This window comes from Triturus cristatus, chromosome 12, assembly GCF_964204655.1.
Source record: "Triturus cristatus chromosome 12, aTriCri1.1, whole genome shotgun sequence".
Taxonomy (NCBI): domain Eukaryota; kingdom Metazoa; phylum Chordata; class Amphibia; order Caudata; family Salamandridae; genus Triturus; species Triturus cristatus.
Window position 1 is genome coordinate 403,468,454 of NC_140595.1, and position 22,404 is coordinate 403,490,857.

At 46.9% G+C, this 22,404-nt stretch overlaps 1 protein-coding gene across 4 annotated transcripts in view; it reads right to left on the reverse strand.

Moving 5' to 3' along the window:
* Positions 1-201: 201 nt before the first annotated feature.
* The window catches only part of LOC146776028 (uncharacterized protein F13E9.13, mitochondrial-like), a 143,134-nt gene continuing 120,931 nt past the window's right edge, over positions 202-22,404 (reverse strand). For 3 of the 4 annotated variants that reach the window (XM_085638067.1, XM_085638065.1, XM_085638066.1), the window contains exon 7: positions 1,399-2,193. In XM_085638067.1, the coding sequence (XP_085494193.1) occupies positions 2,003-2,193 (191 nt within the window). In that variant the 3' untranslated portion in view covers positions 1,399-2,002. Of the gene's footprint in view, positions 673-1,398; positions 2,194-22,404 lie in introns of those variants that run through there. The other variant, XM_085638068.1, reaches the window with a different exon arrangement.

Here is a 22,404-nt window from a genome sequence, read left to right on the forward strand (position 1 = left end):
ACACTCCCATACAACTAACAAAGTCTTGAGGATCAAACAGATCCCACCAATTTCAATTGCTGTGTCAGCCATGTCAGTCAGAGGCCCTTCAGGCTAGTTTGGCTAGTAACCCACTGACCTAATGTTAATTCTGGTAGCTGAGACAAACATTTCAAGATTCCAGACCTCATAATCTTTGCTACTAAACACGCCAAGTCCATCTCTCGTGGCATTCGTGTGCAATGCTTACTGACAATTTTATTACACATTTCTAGTTAAAACAATACCCAATTATCTATAAAGCGTCTTAATAAAAGTGCTATACAAATTGCTCTTTAAACTCCTAAAATTATTTATATCATAATACATACTGTAAATGTAAATTCAGAATAAAAAATTTGAAAGCGAGCCACATGGCCTCTTTCTGATAATGCTCTCCTAGGAAGATATGGTTAGCAGGAATGATATTGAAGTGTAATAATTGTCATCAAAGATGACATATTAGAGGCACAGCCAACCACAAGGTGTTTGTCAAAGAAGCCAACAAGAACACATTCCATGACTGCTCTTTGGGAAATGTGATAGTCCGTCTTCTGTTTCCGATTCACAAAGAATCACAAAACGACTCATCCGCAGCAGCAACGCCAGTCACTTCTGAGACACTGCTCATGCTCAACGCAGGAACTGCAGATGCTGGAAGCAAGAATAAGTGTGTTTCAATTAAATATTTCTTCCATAGGCGCCTCCATAAACAGATCAAGAGAGTGCATAGAATTCGCGGGCATAGCTCACAGCCATGCACAATCCTGTAAAACTTTATTTGGAAGAAAGTACACCGGTTGTCAAGCAGGTTTGAGGAATGTCGTGTATACAGGGCACCTCGGAAGCGTCTGCTGTCTGTACCAACACACACCCTTCATGTCCTGTCTCCACATGCAGGAATGTGTGGCAGCTGCACAACAAAGCTAGTATATGTCACTCCTCAGACATCAAGCCCACACCGAATCAGAGGCCTGGCCTGCAACGTGACGGTGCTCTGCACTCTTCCACAGACCGGTTTGTTTTAGCCGAAATTATTTGCATATCTGTAAACAATAAAATCAGGTTTTAAGACAGCCTGTCACCAGAGGAGCAACCCGTTTTCAAGATGTAATGAAAATTATTTCCCACCAATACTCACAATTGCCCGCCTTAAGAACTTTGCCACCTGCAATTGCCAATTTTTTATTGCAAATTTTCCTTTAATACAAGACAAAATCCTTTAGGCCCCAGCATTTCAGCAGGGAATTTTGCCTTGTCCTATTTGTAATTAAACATGTCCCAATACCGAGGAGCGTGCAGACTTTACGGCATCCACAATATAAACATTAGCTAAAAAAAAGGCTTAAATTCTGTCTCTAAATAAACAAACACCACAACTGATGTGCGATTGATTTTATTCATTCTTTTATTGTTTTCTGAAACACATTATGTCAGCTACACTCTAACTCCATCTGTGCCGATATGCCACTATACTTATCTCGATTGCTGTGCAAACACAAGAAGTCTTCCTTATGCAGATTATTGTGGTACGATAATCCTTTCAATTTGATGCTATCACCCTCATTACAAGAGCACTGTAGTTCACCCCCTCAGTCAGTTACAGATTCCGGTGGTACTGGTCATGCCAAGGGGTGAAGTTGCTGTGCGTTGCACGCCTGACCCTGAAAATGTCCCTAGAAAGACGGAATTACTGGGGGAATCAGAAATTCCGGTCTCAATAACCCCTCGTTATTCCTCATTTGCCCGTGGTGTTTCACCTGGAAACTTAAGTTACTGTAGCAGGTGGAGTCTCTGGGTGAACGACCCCAGATCTGCAAAGTTAGAACCCTGGATTAGCGAAGAGACTGGTAACCCCCATTACTGGTTCCACCGTACTTAGGACTTCTGTCTTTTACCTATGGCCAGAGGCACGCTTCGTCTCAAAGTCTGCGTAGATCTGTTTTTCCAGATGTTCATCTCCACCACACTGCTCTCAAAGACTTCATGCTCTCAGCTGCTTAACTTTGTCCATGAAGGTTTTCACTCTGTCAGGATCCACTCTGCCTCTCCAATGACCACCTTCTTTGAAGTATGAGCCGATGATCAAGGCATCTGCGGTGACGTAGTCTTCGAGGTTTTCCAGAGTCACCCCAGAGCCAACAAGAACTGGGATACTCACAGCACGCCCTGCCTCTAGAAGGTAAAGGAAATTGTGAATGGGTGAACCACACATCCTCTCTTTAAGAAGTTTTTCATGCTGTGGACAAGTAGGAATGTGGATAAGCTACTCATCACAATAACTACGTTATTCCAAGGCCATACATTATTTTACATTATCTACTTTGAGTAACTATACATCCCCCCCCCCCCCCCCGCAATCATCCCCCAAGCGGCCTTGCCCTAGCCCGCAGAGTGTTACCTTTCTTATATCAATTATGAAATACAAGTCATTTGTTAGAGACTTTAGATTTAGATATGTTGAGCCAGGAACGGAGAGAGGTGAATATATGGATGAGTCCAAGACAAACAAACCTCCCTCCAATGCCTGGCTTGTTTATATCTCCAGCTTTTGGGCGCAGACGACCAAGTCACTGACTGTAAATGCAAAGGTGTTGCCAATCTTCAAGTGAACATGATCACAAAACACTTTGGCCAAACAGGGGGTTTGCTTTAGAACGTACATGCAGATAGGGAAATGGGTAGATAGATAGATAGATAGATAGATAGATAGATAGATAGATAGATAGATAGATAGATAGATAGATAGATAGATAGATAGATAGATAGATAGATAGATAGACAGACAGACAGACAGACAGATGGATAAGCATATGAGCTGACTGACTGACAGATGAATAAACGTTTTGATAACTATATAGCCAAACAGATAGATATAGATAGCTAGACAGACAGACAGACAGACAAACAGGGACAGATATACAGAAATATACATTGATGTATGATACACCGATTTATAGATAGATCGATAGGTAGGTAAACAGCACACTTATATAGCATACAATTGCAGCTGATTGTTGCCTCAAGACACCAGTCTGAGTTGATATATCCTCTTGGGAAGAGAACAGTGCAATTATAAGTGGCCTTTGTAGAAACACAACAGAATGCGTATTGAGTGGTCTATGTGGCTGCTCTATAGTCCACATTGAGAGTTCCATGCTGTTTGGAAGCCACACGTTCTCCTTGATGGAGACATGCCTCTGGAAAGTAATATCGCTGCGGTACCTCATTGGAAATAAGCATTAAAACTCAATGGTCCAAGCCTCAGCTCTAGGAGCTACCAGGACAATCAGCGAGACATAATGTAAGGCAGTTTCTGATTCAGACCTGTGCATAGGTACCATGAATGCAGATCTCCTCCTTACCTTCGTTTCGAAATTAATTTTAGAATTTCATCTTAACCAGATTTTCACTTTTCCCCGCGGTCGTTACTGGATCTCAGTTCAATTGTCCTTCAAGTCTGTTGGACAAGTGGAGCAGTGATTTGTTACCAGACCACTAAGCTTGCAGATGTAACCCAGTCCATTCAACAGCCAAAGAAGAGCACAGGTAGCCAATCCGGCAAGAGTTCTCTCTGGTAATGCAGACTGTGCTAGAAGCCGTTCTAAGAGTTGCCAAGGGATGGCTTAGCTTCATTTTTTGTGAGCACAATCCTAAGTTTCAGACAATTCCCACCTATGTGACAAGATCTCTTTAGCATCCTCTGTTCACTACTGTTCACAATTCTGGGTTAATTGCAAAAGGCAGTCAGGATCCGGATACCAAGGAGTACAATCCGATTTGAAAATATTCTGCCTTCATAATTATAGAGAATTCTATTTTCTAAAGGTATTCCTTCCCATTCCATGCTGCTAATATACATACTTATGGTTACATTTGTGTTGTGCATATTACAATATTAATGTGCTTCTAGGTCTGTAAATGCAAATTGGACTGGTTCACAGAATGTGTTCAAGAGCACTAGCAAGGTGCTATGGCCCGGAAACAGTATACACAACAGGAGTGAGCCCATAGACCAGGTTGAGATCTGGGTGAAGAAGTACAAACAAACAACAATATCTCAACCGGTATTATTGAGAAGTCTAGTTATCAAGCATGCACAAAACATTGCTAGAAAGGAAGGTAGGGAGAATCATGGTTGATTTCAGATGTGCCCGAGGCATCATGTATTTAAAAGAGTTCAGGATATTAGGAAGATAATTGAAACAGGGGTTATAGAGAAATTGGGAACATTTGTATCAGTGTCAGGAGCCACCGTAGCCGGCCGAGACCACTGAGACCACTGACGACTTCCGTAGCCCCAGCACGCCGGAGGACCTAGAAAAAACTACACTTCCCATGATTCCCGTTGTCCGGACGCCAGCGCTGACGTCAGGACGCTCGCCGGGGAATCCAGAAAGGCTTCCGGGTTACCGAAGAGCGGCGCTGCTGATTCCAGTCGATCGGACGAAACGCCAAGTACTGGTAGGGGTGCGGAAGCACCAGAACATCGTCCTGTTATTAGAGCCTAGAGTCTTGTAACGTATATTTGTAATTGTACGGGGGAAAGACGTCATTCCTCGTGTTGGTGAAACTGACGCTTTGGCACGGGAGAATCCTCCTCCCTTGTGCTAGCCTGACACGGCCCTTGAACGACAGGGGTATAAGTAACGTACTTTGTGGAAATCAGGGGAAGGCAGTGCAGGCCTGTTGGAAGAGTCGTAGTGGACTCATGCAGGCTTGCTAGTTCCTGCCCCTTGCTATGAACCAGGAAGGTTCCCTCCACAGTGGTGGAGAACAAGTTTTGTGACAGTAATCGAGAGCTGAGCGGTATGCTGCCAATACCGTTTGACCTCAGACAACAGATACATTGCCTCAGTTTTTGTGCTTGTGAATAGCCTGTGGATACTAGCACCGGGTGGTGCTTAGGGTGAATCTGAGAGTCCGAACTTATACAAGTCATTTAAGGAATAGTCTCTGTTGGAATGGTTCTTTGAGACACTACACACCAGTGGGTGCTTTCAAATTCTACAGAGGGTATCGCTAACGTCCTGTTTTACTTCTCGTCTTGCATCTCAGGGTCTGGTAGAGCTCCGTGGAAGTTAGCTCCTTACCCCAGAGGACAGTGGCTGTGAAGTGCTAGGTATGCCCCGATAGGACAAGCATGGTAGCATCTCTCCTCCTTGATCTCCTCTGTATCTTTATCATTGTGTGAAACCTGTTGTACCTGTGCTCTTCCCATTATAGAAACAAGACAGACACGTGGCTTCTCAGAGGTTACCCATCTCGAGACCAACGTTCTTTTCCTTTACAGGTATATAGGGGCACGAGTCTAGGATAAGATAAGGGGCATTGAATGCACTGTGCTCTGAGGAGATTGTTTAGGTGTTGACTGCTTGTGCTTTTGTTTTCACAGATCTCCCTCCCTGCTGTCCCCATCCTTTCCTTCCCTCACCTGATCTCTCGATAGCGTCTGTGCTTACAAATCAGGCCTTTTGAGCTATCAGGAGGTGGAACCCATATAGCATCGTACGTCTCCGAGGATCTGAGGACCTGACAATCAGCACTGTAAGCAGTTGTTGCGTAACTAACCTGAAAACTTTGTGCACACAGGTGCTTGTGACACTCAGAGGTGGACGGCGCAGGTGACAAGTGAAAAGAACAGGGACGGTGCAAAATAGAGAGGTGGCAAAAATTATTACGTACAAGAGGACTTGTGGTTCACAGTTGATTATTTACATTAATTTAGGCAGATTTAAAGCATTTCAGTGAACCACAGTGAAGGAGCGCCGGAGGTTGCGCTGGTATGTCGACGGCGTTTCGATCCTAGTGATTGAGGATCATCATCAGGACCAGGTTACTGAATGAAGGTGCTGAAGGTTGGGAGGAGGGAAGGAGATGAGTGGCGGCAGGGTCAGCGGGGCTTGAGCCACCGGCAGGGATGTCACTCAAGAGGTAGGGAACATGGGAGTATTGCAGTGAAGGGAGACTAATTTGAGATGGAAGATCTGCATGAAGGAGTGTGAAAAGGGGTGGGCCCGGTTCGGAAGAAATCCGGGGGCGGTGGAGCCGCAATGGGTGTTGGCAAGCCTGGAGCCTGAGTTCAGGCCAAGGACCTGGGTCGGAGCCCCGATCCACAGGTGGCGGTCACAGGAGACAGATTTTGATGCACGGCCAAGAGTGCCGTAACGGAAGGGTAAAGAAGCAGCCGATGCTGCAGGCAGCAGGAGTCTCGGTCTGCTAATCCTGGGTCGGATCCCAGATCCAGAGGTAGCTGTCACGTTATCGGCTGTTCTGCAATCCGGAAGTGGATCTAGGAGCCATATACTGTAACGCCTGCGGCATCGGCTGCTACTTCACCCTTTAGTTACGGCACTCATGGAATCATGAACCCCGTACAGCTACAGCCAGACTCCTTCTTGGATGTTGAACAGGGATTGGGCCATGGGGACTGGATTGTTGTTTTAGGAGATTGCATTTTTGTCTCATGTAGATACCTAGGAAGGGGGCTGTCCTTCAGTCTGGTACGATAGTTAGGCACATTGTGGCCTACTAACATTAATGAAGTGAGATTTGATAACTTTCAATCTTTGGAATTCTGTCAATGGCTTTGGAAAGTTCAACTGTCATTTCAAGAGCAATGAGTGTAGAGGAAGTTTGGGTCCTCGATGACTAACAGAAATATTCCAGTGCATTCACTTCATGTATTTACAGATGTAAGTATTGTCTTAATGAAAGAACTAAACCTCACTGGAAGGGCACAGTGAAACTATGCACTGGTACGTGAAACATTAAAACATGCCCTGATCAAAATCTGTTAAAAGGAAAAGAGGAGGCAAACGTTGTGCCAGTGGTGTCTGTTTATCTTTCAACACTGCCTTGAATTGTATCCCAAGAGAAAGCACAACTACTATTAGAGATGTCCAAATGGCAGAGGAGTTATTACCTCCAAAATGTTGGAAAATTGGGACCAAACTGTGAAATTTATAACACACGTTCTAAACCAAAGCTAAAAAGCCACAGGTTCCACAAGCAATTCTACAATAGAGCACAAAAAGCATTTCAGCACTTTCATGATGTGCCAAGTGAGGATAAAGTTTATTTTTTGGCCCAAATTCCCTATAGAATTGGTTAAAAGATAAAGGATAAAAGTTGGTAAGACAAAAGGCAAATCACTTAGGTTACATAGATATTACTGGGCTGCACTTAAGACAGAGGCAATGGTAATGTCAGAAAAGCTATCAAACAATAATGACATATTTCCACATTAATCATGATGTGAAAGAAATAGCAGCATGCACCCTCTGGTACCAAGAAATTATCATCAGCAATTTATCCACAGCCCTGAAGGAACTATCAAGGATTATCAGGTAGCTTTTCTTAAAAAACTAAAAACTATTTTTGATGTTTTCTTCATATTTATCTGCAAGGATACATGTATAATTAATACAGAATATGTACACTCATCTTTTTTTATTAACAAATTATATAGAAATTTATATGAAGCCCTCATCTGAACTGGCCAGAGAGCATTAAACATTAGAATAATATTTATATCCCCAACACAGAACAGAACAAAAAGAACTTGATGGATCTGTAATCACGCATGTAAGGATTGCCATCAAATAATAATGAGCTTGTACTCAAAAGTACTCCAGTTATATTTATTTAAAAATAAGCCAATTGCCAAAGTTAAAGTTTTTAAAAGTAAATAGCGATCAACATCGGGATAACATAATATACTCAGGCTTAACTGGTATTTGTGGGTGAAGAGGGGTGAGGACCCCTGATTGATGGACTGTAGGAAACATCTACACTGTATGTTAAAGTTTGTTTGGTTCCGAGACAGCATATGGGAAAATGCATGTTACTGATAACATCAAAGTAATATTACTTTGTACATCCTTTCTACCACTTTGCTGCAGTTTGTATGTAAATAAAGTATAAATATATATTTTTTAAATTGAGTATACAGGGTTCTGCTTAATCTTGGAAGGAAACTGACATATAACCGAAGTATCGCAAGATGTGTATTAGAAGTGGACGAGGAAGGACAGAACATCGTCTAGGTTGACTAGACAAATGCGGCTGCCCGAGGCTACCGCAGGGGGCCACTCATGAGGGTGGCCCTCAAGTAGCATCGTGCTTCTCTCCCCCCTACCTTTCCCCCCCTCCCTGGGGGGGGTTTTGGCCTGGGGAGGAGTCCACACTAGGGTCGCGGGCGTGCCGTATCACGTCCGGTGCGCCAGGCAGGGTGAGGGGTACATATGTCCCCCTCACCATGTTTTCTGCCTCTTGTACACTGGACGTGCCATGGACGCCTCCACTCTCGTCACGCTGTCTCGCCGTGCCGACTGCCCCCTGTTTGCCGATGTTTGCCTGCAGTTTTGCTGGTGAGTGGCCCTCCCTCCCCACACGGGGTTATGCTCGTTGTTGGTCCCTGCCCCGGGCTTAGCTTTGAAATCAACAGCCCTAGGCTGCGTGGGCGGCCCGGGGTCATGGGGAAGGGGTAGAGGGGATCAGAAACCTTGCCTGCCTCCCTGCACTGGGCGGCCCGATCCCCGTCACTCCTGGCGGGGGGCTACTAGCATCTGGCAGCTGTAGGAGCGGTCCTTGCCACGTCCGTGCGTGGGGGGGCATCATATGGTGACCAAGTTGCAAGCCAGGAGGGCACGCTGCACTGCCTGGGTCTGGTCCAGGCGCAGGGCTATCACCTGCACGTCGGGCACCGGAGTTCCGCCTTTGTGGCACCAGGGCCGTGCGGGTCGTGCCGCGGTGTTGAACGCTGTTCCACGCACCTTCGCCGCTTCGCACCGAGGGGGGCCGGCATTCAATCCTTGGGGTCGCGGCTGCATCCGGCGATCCGGGGCATACCACGGGTGCCTCCTCGTGTAGAGAAGGCAATGTGGACGCGGTGCCTTCGTGTGGCCGCCCCAATGCTTCCGGGTCTAGTCACGCCCCAGCAGCAGGCAATTCCTATCCCCCCACTAACGCTCTATCACTGCCTGGGTAAGGCACGCGCTGGAGGTGGGCGGGCGTTGCGAACGAAAGCTCGCCCCGCCGATGGCTCGGTCGGGCTCCCTGGCGGGGGAGCATGCAGCCGTCTAGTCGCGCTCCAGCAGCAGGCATCCCCATCCCCCACCCAAGCGCTCTATCACTGCCGGGGTAAGGTGCACGCTGGAAGGTGGGTGGGGTTGTGAACGAAGGCTCGCCCCGCCGAGGGCTTGGTCGGGTTCCCCGACGGGGGAGCTTGCAGCCTCTCCTTGCAATCACTGCCGATGAAAGACCAAGCGAGGAGGGTGGGAAGGGTGTGATTGGTGCGCATTGCCCGGAGAGGGGGGCCCTGCCAGGAGACAGTGGAGCTTGCTGGTCAGGGTTCCTCGGGGTGTTGCGGTAGCTCTGCCTCCTAATCCGTCATAGGGGCCAGTCATGTAGGGCCCCACCACCCTAGTCCACCTTATGGAACTGGTCATTCTGCCTCGTTTGCTCTCCACGAGGACACTCCCGAGCCTGCACTGAGCCTGAACCATTGTCTGGAGCGCGCCAAAGACTGTTGGTAGAAGCACGAGGTCCAGTTACTGACCTGGATCTAGTCCTGGTTGTACATAGAGCGTGCATTAGCGGGGGGGCCACGGGGACTAGAGCGTGCAGCACTGGGCGGGCTCCTAGGCCATCGGTGGTTCTCACAATGCACCGAATGAGTAATTTGGCCTGGGGTGGGGGCTGCGGGCTCCTCCTACACCCGCTCGTCGCGGGGTTCTTCTTCCCCCGTGCCTACTCAAAAAAAAAAAAAATGGTAATGCGACGAGGTCCAAACTCAGTCCCGAGCGCGTGTCTCCAGGAGGACAGGCGCTTGCACGGCGCGTTAGTTGTGAGCGGGGATTTCCGTACAGATACAGCCGGGCAGCCTTCAATGGGGGCCTCCTCGCCACCATGCATAATGGCTTCATGGGGTCAGCGCAGGGGAGCGTGAATGTGTGTAATGATTGAACTTTGTTTCTCTGTGCAGGCAAGAACAGAAGGCAGTAACCCCCTTCCTACGGCCCGCTCAGACACGAATCAGCAGGTAATGGGGAAGAGTTGCGATGGGCAATGCAATCTGAGGGGCGTTTGCCGGCAGTTCTTAGTGCTACGCACGCTGCGTGGGTTCCCTCAGCATGTTAATATGCGGCACGATCATATGCTATTTTCCTCCCCGTGCTACCAGGCATTAGAGGTGTCAATTTAGTAGGTGTATTGACACCTGTGCGGTGAGAATGGTTACAGGGTTGTTTGAGCATGCCAACACATGGCGGCTGCCATTCATGGCTCATACTTTGGGGCCCACAGCTAAATGATGGAATATATCTAGCCTTCTCTCACGCCGCGCTGTCTTTGTTTTTCAGCCACTATCCGTGTCCTCTGATGCTCGTCCAAGCGTACGGTTCAGCACAGGCCATCTACAGGAGGTGGCTTCAGAGGTAACAGACACGGTGGTGCGAGCATGTGTTGGGGGGCTATGCGGGGCGGAAGACAAAAGTCTCACCAGTCGGGGGGGGGGGGGGGGTGACAGGACGGGCTGGCTGAGGGTTTAGTCGGTAGGTGGTCGAATGGATAATAATTTTCTTCATCCACCGCACGCAGGGTTCAGCAAGATCCTCCCCACCCCCCCTCCCTCAACCACAGTGTTGGCAGGATAAGATTGTAGCAACTAACAGTGAAGTAAGTATGGGGTCTTGGGCCGGGGACCGAGCGCTCTAGGGGCGGGACAGGAAGGTTGGATCGCCACTTCCAGCTAGGTTATGGCTTACAGTTCTATTTCTTTTCCAGGTCAGCTGTTTCCGATCTGATCGCTATGAATAGCCAGGGATCCCCCCCGCTTTTCTCTCAGATGTCCCAGGTGGAGGATTTCCAGCCAGGAACCTCCCAAGATGCGCAGCTGGCAGCCGTTATGGATATGGTCAGGGCTAAAGGAGTGGCTTGGGCCACCGAGCTATTGATGGCGCACAGCCCGGACAACTCTGGTATCGCCATGTCTGGGCCACGCACGGGGCACGAGCCCGCCGAGGAGACAGGCCCCAGGTCAAAGAGGGTTCACAGGCCCACAGTAAAGGACTTCCCAGCAGACCCGCTGCCAGATAAGAGCTGGATCACGGGCAATGCCCGGACTGTGGCCATGCCGGTGGCTGATGCCCCACTGCCCGCCCCAGCCGGACCGGTGGTACCCCTGGCCAACACAATGCCGTTGACGAGCTTTGCCACACGTGACGACCTGGGTAAGCTCACGGACACGTTATCGAACTATATGGCGGAGGTCAGAGTGGGCCTCATGGCTGTTAGCAACCCCAGTGTGGTCAGCAACACGAACAGTGGTGTGGGGGTAGCTAGGCCTGCACCTCCCGCGCAAGTACAGGGTGGCCCATCGATCACGCATGCTTGGGGGGAGGTGGGGGTGCAGTTAACGAACAAGGTTGCCACACAGGAACCTGTAGCAGGGGTTTACAGGGCCTGAGCCAGAGCCCGGGGCAGTTGAATACACACAGCACCCCTACGGGGGCAGAAGCAGTGGGGGGGGACAGTACTCACTTAGGCAGCCAGCAACGGGCAGAGTCAGCCCCTCCGTCCACAGCAATATGCTCCCCCCCCCCCGGCAACTGCCTCCGCCGCGACCACTCCACCCGCGCCCCCAGCTGCAGGTACTCCCTCCCCTCCCGCAGCGATACCCACCGCGCTCCCTGCATCAGTGCCACTCGTTACATTGGCCCCCCTGATGGCCGGTGCTCCTTAGCGTGGTAGGTGGCACTTGCGGCTAAAGAAGGAATATGGAGGAGGGAGTTCATCGATATCTTTACCCTGCTCATGCATGGGGCCGAGGGGGTGGACACCAGGAGAATGGGTGGCAAGGAGGAGGACAAGAAGGTTCGCTTCCAAGCATGGCTGGAGAAAACAATTAAAAGATGGGGCCAGGCCTTCACAATTTTGGCAGCGGTAGTGATGGAGCGATACCCCGAACAAGGGTCTGGTGTGTTTCAATATGCCGGCATCATCACTGAGGTGGGCTGGTACAAGTACGACTGTGAGTTTAGGAAAAAGATGGCCATATGCCCGGAACTGGGGTGGGACCAGTTGGAGGTGCGTCTTTGGGTTCAGCACATGGGCAAGGGCAGGGTTGAGGCCAGCGAGAAGTCAAGCACCAACGATAAGAAGGGGGAGATGAGCAAGGGCCAGCGGCAGGACAAGAAGGGTCAGTTCAGGCAGCCCTTTCGGGAAGGCCGTGGTGGGGGGCAGAAGCAGGGAACCAGAAGAGTCTTTAGTGGGACGTGCAGGCTGTATAACGCGGGGGCATGCTCCTGGGGTAAGTCCTGCATATTCTCCCACACCTGCAGCAAGTGTGGGTCCACACACTCTGCCACCTCTTGCGACAAGCGCGAGCCCTCATCAGTGCAGGCCTGACATGACAAGTAGGCCTCCCCCTGCTTCCCTTGTTCGCCTTGCACGCCCCCCCACGGGTTCCCCTACTGGGGATTGCAGAGACAAAGGTCCGTCCCCCATTGTCATTTCCAACTTGCTACCGCTGTTAAGGGATTATCTGAATGCTAAGGACAGAAAGTTACTGGCACATGGGTTTTTGGAAGGTTTCCGAATTCCTTATCAGGGGCCCCTGGTTTACAGAGATTCGGAGAACCTTAGGTCCTCCAGGGATCATCCCGAAGTCGTAGGGGCCAAGATTAAAAAAGAAGTGGCCATGGGAGGGTGGCAGGCCCCTTCCAGAATCCACCTCTCCCGAACTTTGTGGTCTCTCCCTTGGGTGTGGTTCCTAAGAAGGAGCCAGGGGCCTTCAGGTTGATTCAACATCTGTCATACCCGGATGGGGATTCGGTGAACCACTGGCTGGAGGAGGGTTCCTGCTCGGTCTCATGCTGTTCTCTTGACATGGCAGTGGACATGGTCAGGAGTGCGGGCAGGGGAGCGTGGTTGGCCAAGGCAGACATCGAGTCAGCATTCCGCCTACTACCAGTCCACCCGGAAAGCCAGCACCTCCTTGGGTTCAAGTGGCAATGAGAATTCTTTTACGACAAATGCATGCCCATGGGGTGTGCTGTGTCTTGTGCCTACTTTGAGGCCTTCAGCTCATTCCTGCAGTGGGCACTCTCAGGAAGATTTAACGTGGAAGGGGTGACCCACTACCTTGATGATTTCCTGTTCATCTGGGGTGTTGGTACGCAGGAGTGCAGCAGGGGCATGCAATGCTTTCAAGACATGGCCCGACACCTGGGGGTGCCGTTAGCACCCAGTAAGACGGAAGGCCCTGCGCAAGTTCTCACGTTCTTGGGCATCGAGCTGGACACAGTGATGGGCGTGTCTAGACTCCCTGCTGAGAAGGTGCAGGCGTTGCCTCAGAACATCCAGTCACTGCCGGGGAAAGACAAGGCTCCTTTGGGTATCATCCAAAGCCTCTTGGGCAAGCTCAACGTTGCTGCCAGAGTCATCCTGGTGGGGAGGGTGTTCGCTAGAAGATTAGCCAGGGCCACAGCAAAAGTGTCTAAAAAACACCACCTTGTCAAGTTGGCAGTAGGCCTGAAGAAGGACCTGGCCATGTGGGGGGAGTTCCTTACTCACTTCAACAGGACTGTTATCTGAAGGGCTCCCTGAGCAGACAGTCCCGAGCTCAGCCTTTTCACGGATGCATCAGGGAGGGAGGGCTTTGGGGCAATCCTGGGCGAGGAGTGGTGCGCACAGGAATGGCCCAATGCCTGGCGCAAGCGCGGCATCACCGCCAAGATCACAGTTTTGGAGCTGTTCCCCATCGTCATCGCACTCCACCTGTGGCCAGAGATCTTGTCAGACAGAAAGGTCCTATTCTGGTCGGACAACATGGCGGTGGTGCAGGGCATCACAGACAGCCAAGTGCCCACTGGTGCTCTGCTTGCTCAGGGAACTAGCCAGAGGGAGCCTACGCTGCAATATGGAGTTTAGGGCTAGACATATCGAGGGGGTCAAGAACGTGGCAGCTGACGCTCTCTCTCATTTTCAGTGGCTCCGTTTCCAGGAGGACTGGCCGCAGGCGAGAGCGGAGATGACTCCCTTCTCGGCAACCCTCTGGCGGATCTTGGAGTGGAACAACAGTGGAACAACAGTTGAGAGCCCTGGGAGAATGTTCCTTGGCCCCAGGTACTCGGAAACGCTACCTAGCCCCGCTGGCCGCCTTCAACAAAGTGGGGGAGGCCTTGGGCTTGTCCAGGCAACCTATGGAAGGCAAAGTACAGGCGTTTGTGGTATGGGCCAACAAACAGGGGAAGAGCCACTCCTGGTCTGTGGACATCTGGCGGCAGTCAGCCACGATGTTAAGTTGAGGGGAGGGCAGGACCCAGCTAAATCCTTTGTCATTAGGGCGGCCCTGAAGGGGTGGGCCAGGGTTCCAGACAGCAGGTCCCCGATCGATTTCCTCATCCTGCAGGCCATGTTAGACGTCCTGGGAGGAGTTACCCACTCGCCCTATGAGGCTTCCCTCTTTGCAGCTGCGTTTTGCTTGGCGTTTTTTGGAGCGTTCCGCATTAGCGAGCTGGTGGCTCGGTCCAAAACAGACAGGTCAGGGGACGCATTGGGCATATTGGATATTGGGTTGGAGGGTAAGTTGACCATCCACCTCAGGAGGTCGAAAACAGACCAGAAAGGGAAGGAGGTTGAGGTGGCGTTATTGCCGTTGGGAGACCCCCGGTACTGCCCGGTTTCCAAGGTCAGGGAGTACTTATCACTTCGCCCAGTGGCACCGGGGTATTTATTGATCCATGCCGACCTGGTGCCACTTACCAAATACCAGGTGGAGCGTTTAATGGGTGCTTGCTTGCCCAGGGACGGCCTCCTCCAGACGGATACAAAATATTCAAGCCACTCTTTCAGGATTGGGGCAGCCCCCACTGCATTTAAATCAGGCATGGAACCTGAACGCGTCAAGAAAGTGGGACGCTGAGAGTCCCAGTGTTACAAACGCTATATCCGCCCTTGAAGGCATCTGTGTAGTGGAAATTAATGCTGTGGGTTGCAGTGTTGTGTGCCACATGGTTTGATGTGTTTTGTAGGCATAATGTCTTTGATTAATAAAAATACTGAGTTATACCGTGTCCTTTGTTTTATCAGGGTCACGAGTATGGGTCATTGGGCACTCAGCCATCTCCCGGTTGGCTAGTTGGGCATCGATCAGGAACTGGATGCGTGGATTCTCGCAGACAAAGTTTGAGTGGTTGGGTTTCCCAGGAATGAGATTTAGCAGCCTCAGGAACAGACTGGAGCAGTTGCTAGCTGCGCTGGGGCCCCGCCCAATTTCTTGGTGATCCATCTGGGGGGCAATGACCTTACTACCTCTGGGAGGACTCTGCTCCTGCATGTCATGAAAACTGAATTGGGGGAACTTAGTAAGCGCTTGGGTCAGTGCGAGCTCTGGTGGTCAGAGATTGTGCCACGGAGAGTTTGGCAGGGGGCGAAGTCTGGCGAGGCTTTCAAGCGGTCCAGGAGATGCGTTAACAGCTCCATGCGCAAGTTCACTCAGCAGAGGGGCCTGGGATTCATTAGACACGAAATGATTCAAGAGAGGGTCAAGGGATACTTTGAGGCAGACGGGGTACACCTCACACCAGTAGGGATGGACTTGTTCTGGTTAGACTTGCAAGAAGCGCTAGCACAAAAGGGCTGCAGGTAAGACAAGAGCGGTTGGTGGGAGGCCCTGGCGGCGACGGGGGCCACCTCCAGGGCTGTTAGGAGTTACAGGGCGATCTGGAAGCAAATGGGTACACAAGGGTACCTCTGCGCGGCACATAGGGGTGCCAGAGCCGAAACCCAGGAGCCTCACGGGAGGTTCATGGAATCTGTGTCGGCGCCCCGTTAGTCCTTCGGGCGGTTGTGGGCCTGAGCAACCGGGGGCTTGCTTAGCTCCGCTCCGCCCTGAAAGGGGCGTGAGTATAAGGGACCAAGGGTCAGGTGATCCTGGAAGGGGATCACAAGAAGGTGCAGGATAAAGGTGGTTCGCCACGGTGCTTCAAGGCTCATCAGGCAGGCAGGTGGCGAGAATGCTGCCTGCCCTTGGATCGCCCGTAAGCTAACCCACCAGATTACATTACGTTGTATGTAATAAACCTGCAGCAGTTTTTCCCAAGTATAAACTTGTGTGGTGTGTATTTATTTGCGGGCATTCATGCTTATGGGGGGGGGACACATTTTGCCATGATGGTGCTATGAAATAATCTTCCGTTGGGAGAACACTGAATTGCTATTTAAAGGAAAATAGACTACATAGCTATAAAAGCACAACTGTGAGTTGATTTATATTATGTGTCAACATCTACTTATAAGTGGTGTCCATTGTTTTGTCTAAGGGAGCCTATAATTCAAAAGATTAGCCGGCTCACTTTTTTTACTTTGTCTCTATGGGAACAAACACTGAAATGGGGAAAGGGGAAAAAGTTTTTCTCACAGTATGCGAAAGCATGTTGGACAATTTTGAGTGAAGAAAGCAAAACTTTACTGTTGACACATTGTTTTAGTCCCAAGGGGCAAGAAGTTTTTGATCGCTTGCCTGGCTTATTTTGTGAAAAAGCAAATCTAAATTAGTTTGATATAGGCATAAGGAATTGGACTTACATAATTTGCCTAAACTCTCTACCATATTTGAAAGATTTAATTTTGGTAAATGAGAAATGGTAAGAATATAGTGGCCTATATCAGATAATTAAGAAAGCTAGCCCTGAGCAGTGTGGAAAGAAACTACAAAAGAGAGTAAGGGATCAATGTGTTAGAGTGCACTATAGAGAGTGAGGGATGAACTATGGTTGAAATATTATCCTAATCTAAGTGAGAGAGTACAAATCGCTAAGAAAGTTGAATACAATGTAACATGGTTTGGGACAATCAAAAAGAACATTAACAAAAAGAAAACGTGCAAACGATATGCCACAATGACAAAAGAAAGCCAATCTGTGTAATTCAACAGAAATTTTTACAGATGTCGGAGACCGGAGCATTTAAGCGCCAATAAAGCATGTCCGGCTTGAAAAGCAACTTGAGAGCTACGTGGGAGGAAAGGACTTTACTCAAAGGAAAGCAGCACTTCAAAAGCTCACAAAAACATTAATGAGTTGAAGGGGGAAAGTGATTAGATATTTTTACAGGTAGTAGGAGGGAGAGAACCAAGTCCTATAGACAAAGATCAATTTGAAGGCCCTGGTTTGCAAATGCTATTGATTCAATGCTAAGTTAACCCTTATGTTGAAATACATATTTTAGAAGAAAAATACGGGTAAATCCAAATTATGTAAATCTAGCATCAAACCAGGTGAGAACGATGCAAACCAATTATGTTGTTTGAAAACTTTGTAGGATGCATAAAATATAAAGACAGATACACTACCTGGAAGGTCTACAGATTGGCTAAAGGGGATTCATTCTAATAAGGTTTTATACTGGACCCCCAACCCACCTATAGTACTAAGAGAGCGAACAGATGTTCTAACGGTAACAAGTAGAGAAAAGAAAGGGAATGCATTAGAGGAAAAGTTTACAGATGCCTTTGAAGGGCTTTAAGAGATATACACATAAAATAAAAGAGGATGCTCAACCTAAAGTTTGGAAGAAAATGAACATGGTGTCTGATATAGATCTTGGCAGATGGGATAATTTGTCACAAACATGAGGGATATCCCATCCACCATATTATAAGTGCCGTAGGATATCAGGCACTTGTGATACTACGGACGGGATATCACCACGTTTGAGGCCGAGTATACCATCTGCCATAATCTAGATCAGGCCCATGGTCATTATGGTAGGTAACAGTAACAAAGAGTTGGAAATACTGATTAACAGCTAAAGGAATAACAGAGGCAGGTGAGGCTATGGAATGGCTATCCCTATTGATGTTGGCACTGCAACTGGAATGTTATATAAGGTTATGCATCGATTTGTACGAGCATAACAAGTGGTTGGTGGTGGGCAAATTACCTCTGCCAAATATTACAGAAATTATTACTATGTATTTTCTTCGCTTATTTTAGCATTAGATTACCCCAAAGTAAAATTACGCATCCAGAGATCTGCAGTATTCGTTAACCCCAATGGCACAGTAAGATTTTTAAGCATATAGTTTGGTGTAATATCGGCAGCTTCTGTTTTGCAACGGGCCATGGAGAAAATACTGGAAAATATAGACGGGGTAAACAAAGATTTACTAGGACAATAGGTTAGTATATGGATGTAGTGAGGAAGAACACGATAACAGAATGAGGTGAGTTTTGAGTAGACTACAATAGAATTGCTTATCACTGAAAAGCAAAGAAGTGTAAATTCAGGATTGAGGAAATAAATTATTTAGGATACATGTTGTTTGAGGGTGTAAAGGGAAGATTAGCGTGTACGCACAGTTAGAAAAGTTGTGATCCTATAGTAAGAAGCACAACTGTGACAGATGCCAGCTTGAAAGGGGTTAGGTGCTTCACTAGTACAGGGAGGAATCAGAAGAAACCATTACATTTCTACTTCGTGACTTAAAGAAACCTGAAATACATTATTCCTTAATAGAGAGAAGTTTTGCCAGTGTTCTGGGCATGAAAGACATTCACATTTTTGTTTGGGGACTAGATTCATGGGGAAAAAAGATTGGTCAAAAGCCTGTAAAAGAGGAACTCAATAAGAAAAGGTTTGATTCAATATCAAGTCGCATTCACAAGTGGGTGGTGGCATTACAAGAATATGAGTTTGAGATTAAATACATTACAGAGTAGAAAATCATATTGATGATTACTTGTGAGGGTTATATGGAACTGGTAACTCAAACGAAGAGACAGAACAAGAGGGGAAAATGTGTAGTGACTGAAGGAATAGTAAGGAAAGATGAATGGGGAATAAATGCAAGAAGATGGAGTTTTATAGGACGTACAGAAGAGCATAAAGGAGAATTGGAAACAAATAGTACATTCAACGGAAAAAGGAAAATAATTGGGCAGGTGAAAGAAAAGGTACTAGAAAGTGGGGGGTTTATATTTCCCTTCTCAGGCCATATAAAATTAATTGATAAAACGTATGTAGCAAGGATAAGTGGGAAATTGAAAAATAAAAATAAAGATTGCATCAGTATTACTGGAGCCAGAATTAGATAAACAAACGGAGGGTATGTTAGTAGAATGTACGAGATTCTGCACAAGTGACAAGAATTATATAAACCAAGGATACAACCAATCGTTGAACAAAGTCTACCAGACAAACTATAGGATGATATAGCACTTGACGTGGTGGAATAGTAAAATACATTGGCTAGAAGTAACCATAGTCAACAATATACAAACCAAAAGTGTTATGCTTAATTATGCATTTAGTAGACAAGGGCATCCGGAAACAATGCTAAAGGATAATAGAGTACAATTAATGTCCAAAGAAACTGAGTAATTTCTAAATGACAGAGGCACAGTACATAATACAGAAAAATCTATAGGTGGCACATCATTCTCTGCTCAAGCAGCCAAACTATGGAACTCTTCACCCCCAACATAAGCTCCACGGATAACCACCTTATCTCCAGAAAACTACTCAAGAATTGGTTCTTCCCCACATAACCACCATACACAAACAGATAGAAATATTGAGCATATCTCTGTATATAAGCATTTATTTGTACTATAGATATGTACCTACATATGTATATTGCTTTGTATAAACGTGTAGAATACTTATGTTTAAAAAACGGTGCACTAACCTATTTCTCACCCTATACCTCTATCAATATATCCATTACCTCCACTCTCTCATTCATCCCAAACCCCATAACACTACTATGATCCCCAAAATAACCCATTTGAGACTCTTCCCTACTTCACCTCTCCTTGCATCATCTCATACCTCTTTTACTATTCCGATCACCCAAAACAAGCCTTTCTAAACCCTCTCTCTGGCTCCTCCCCGTCCCCCTCCCTTTTACTCATCCCCTTCGACTTCCCTTTTTTTCATCCCAAGCCTCCTTCTACTGCTATGAGCTCCAAAACAATCAAACAGTAAATACAAAATTCTAAATCCTTCCCTTCTATCTGTCCAGTATCCTTTTCAATCCAAATAACAGACTAACATGTCCACCACTCAAATTAATTTCATATTTCACTATACTAATTCACCACTAATCCTTCATGGGTTCTGGACTAGCGCTCTACTCGCCGAAAAAGCACTTCAACACCTCATCAGGGGTAGCAGGCACTGTATAAATGCAAATCTTTTTACCTCTTCTACCCCTTCGCTATCCTTCTCAATCCAAATAACTGACTAACATATCCACCACTCAAATTACTTTCATATTTCGCTATACTAATTCACAACTAACACTGTATGGGTTTCAGAGTAGCGTGCTACTCATCCAAAAAAAAAACTTCAACCCCCCATCAAAGGTAGCAAGCGCTATGTAAATGCAAACCTTTTTTCCCTTCTCTATCCCTCAACTATCCTTCTCAATCCAAATAACTGACTAACATATCCGCCACCCAAATTACTTTCAAATTTTCACTATACTAATTCACCATTAATCCTTTATGGGTTCCGGAGTAGTGTCCTACTCGCCGAAAAAGCGCTTCAACGCCTCCTCAGGGGTAGTAAGCGCTATGTAAATGCAATTACAATATGAAGAGTGCATTGCACCATCCCAAGGCTGAGATGATTAGAGACTGTACAAAGTTCTTCAAAAGGCAATCCATTGGGCAAGCAATAGTGGGGCGGAGTGGCATGAGTAAGTGATGATGAAGGTGTTAATGTATAGACTAATTCTGTGTACCAAGACAAAAAGAACACCTTTTGAACTGTTCAAGGGCAGGAAACCAAATACATCAGTAAGTCTTGCTTGGTGGAATGAAGGAAAAGACATTGAAGATACATCTATAGCAGGGGTTTAAAAGTATGAGGAAGAGAAATGGTAAACAGAAAGAAAGAACTTGATAAATGAAAAGATTTATAAATTACCACAGTAAATGTTGGAGATCTAGTAAGAATAGAACATTTGTTGGAATTAAAACATTATCTAACTTTACTAAACCCATAACAGTAAGGGAGGTGTTTAACAATGCAGTAAAACAGAGGGCAGTCACATATGGAACTTAAATAGACTAGTCAAAGTATAAGTAACACAGCAGAGTGAGGACCACGCTACATAAGGTAAGAGAAGGTACGCAGACTAGAGAGAAGAAGGTGCTAACGAACATGAAGGAAAAGGCAAAAACCAGGGAGATCAAGCTGGAGAAAGTGAGACTACAGAGCCGTTGTAAAATCATACTACCCGGTAACTTGAAATGCCTTTTCACTTGCTGTAATGCAGTGTTTCCTAAACATTGGTTGCAACCCACTGGTGGGTCCTGAGCCAATTGTTGGTGGGTCACGAAAGTCCAAGCAATGAATAATATGCCTTTAAATTCTGTATTTATCTTGCTGTGCTTCAAAAACAGAGGTTAAATGTCAGTCTATGTCTTCTGACAAACTGCTGCTTATTTTGTAACATGTGGATTGGTGTTTACAAACTCTTCTCACTTCGTAGTCACAGAAAGAAAAGTGAAATTAATGTTGTTACCATATTGCAAGGCTTACAGGGAAAGTGGAACGAAAAGCTGTAGGATGTCATTGTTTTGTAACGCACAACAAAATGTAAATACCTGTAAATGAACTGTACACATTCAGAAGTTAGGAGAGCAGAAATTAAGCACATTTTATTTGTAAATCTGAAGTGTAATGGAAGCAAAGATTTTAATAGGATCAAAACTATTTAAGACACATCACTTCCTGATCCACAAAAGGTGAAATATACATTGAAACACGATTTTCAACCATTATCATTTGTGTGCAATATAGTTTTATCAGTAAAACTGTATGTCTGTGCAAATTTAGTGGCCATTTCAATGGAAAATGTGCTGTCTGTACGCAACAGTGTGCTACAACAAGATGATTTAGTTACATTAAAAAATCACCCGCCTCATTCCCATTAAAGCTAGGTGGCTAGGAAAAGTTTGACGCTCTAAAAAGTGGGTTGAGGTTTTAATAAGTTTGTAAAGCACTACTGTAATGTAATTGTTTATAATAATGTTCACACACAATCATACTTTATTAATAGGTTCTTGTCAGGTTTTTATATGGTATATATATATCGTGGTCTAAGAACCGGAATTCTAATTCCAGACCTTGGTATAATGACAAGCTGGCTACAATGCACAAAGCATGCAAAAGGTTGTAGCAGGCATGGAGAAGGGACTATGACCCAGTCCCGAAGGGGTGCAATCAGGCGGCCATCAAGAACTACCACAGGGCTATTAAATCAGAACGGGCAGCCTACTTTGGAAATGAAATTAGGTGGAGTAGCAATCCGGCCAAAAGTATTTTCTCGATACTTAAAGATCTTAAATCTATGAAGACATGCACAGC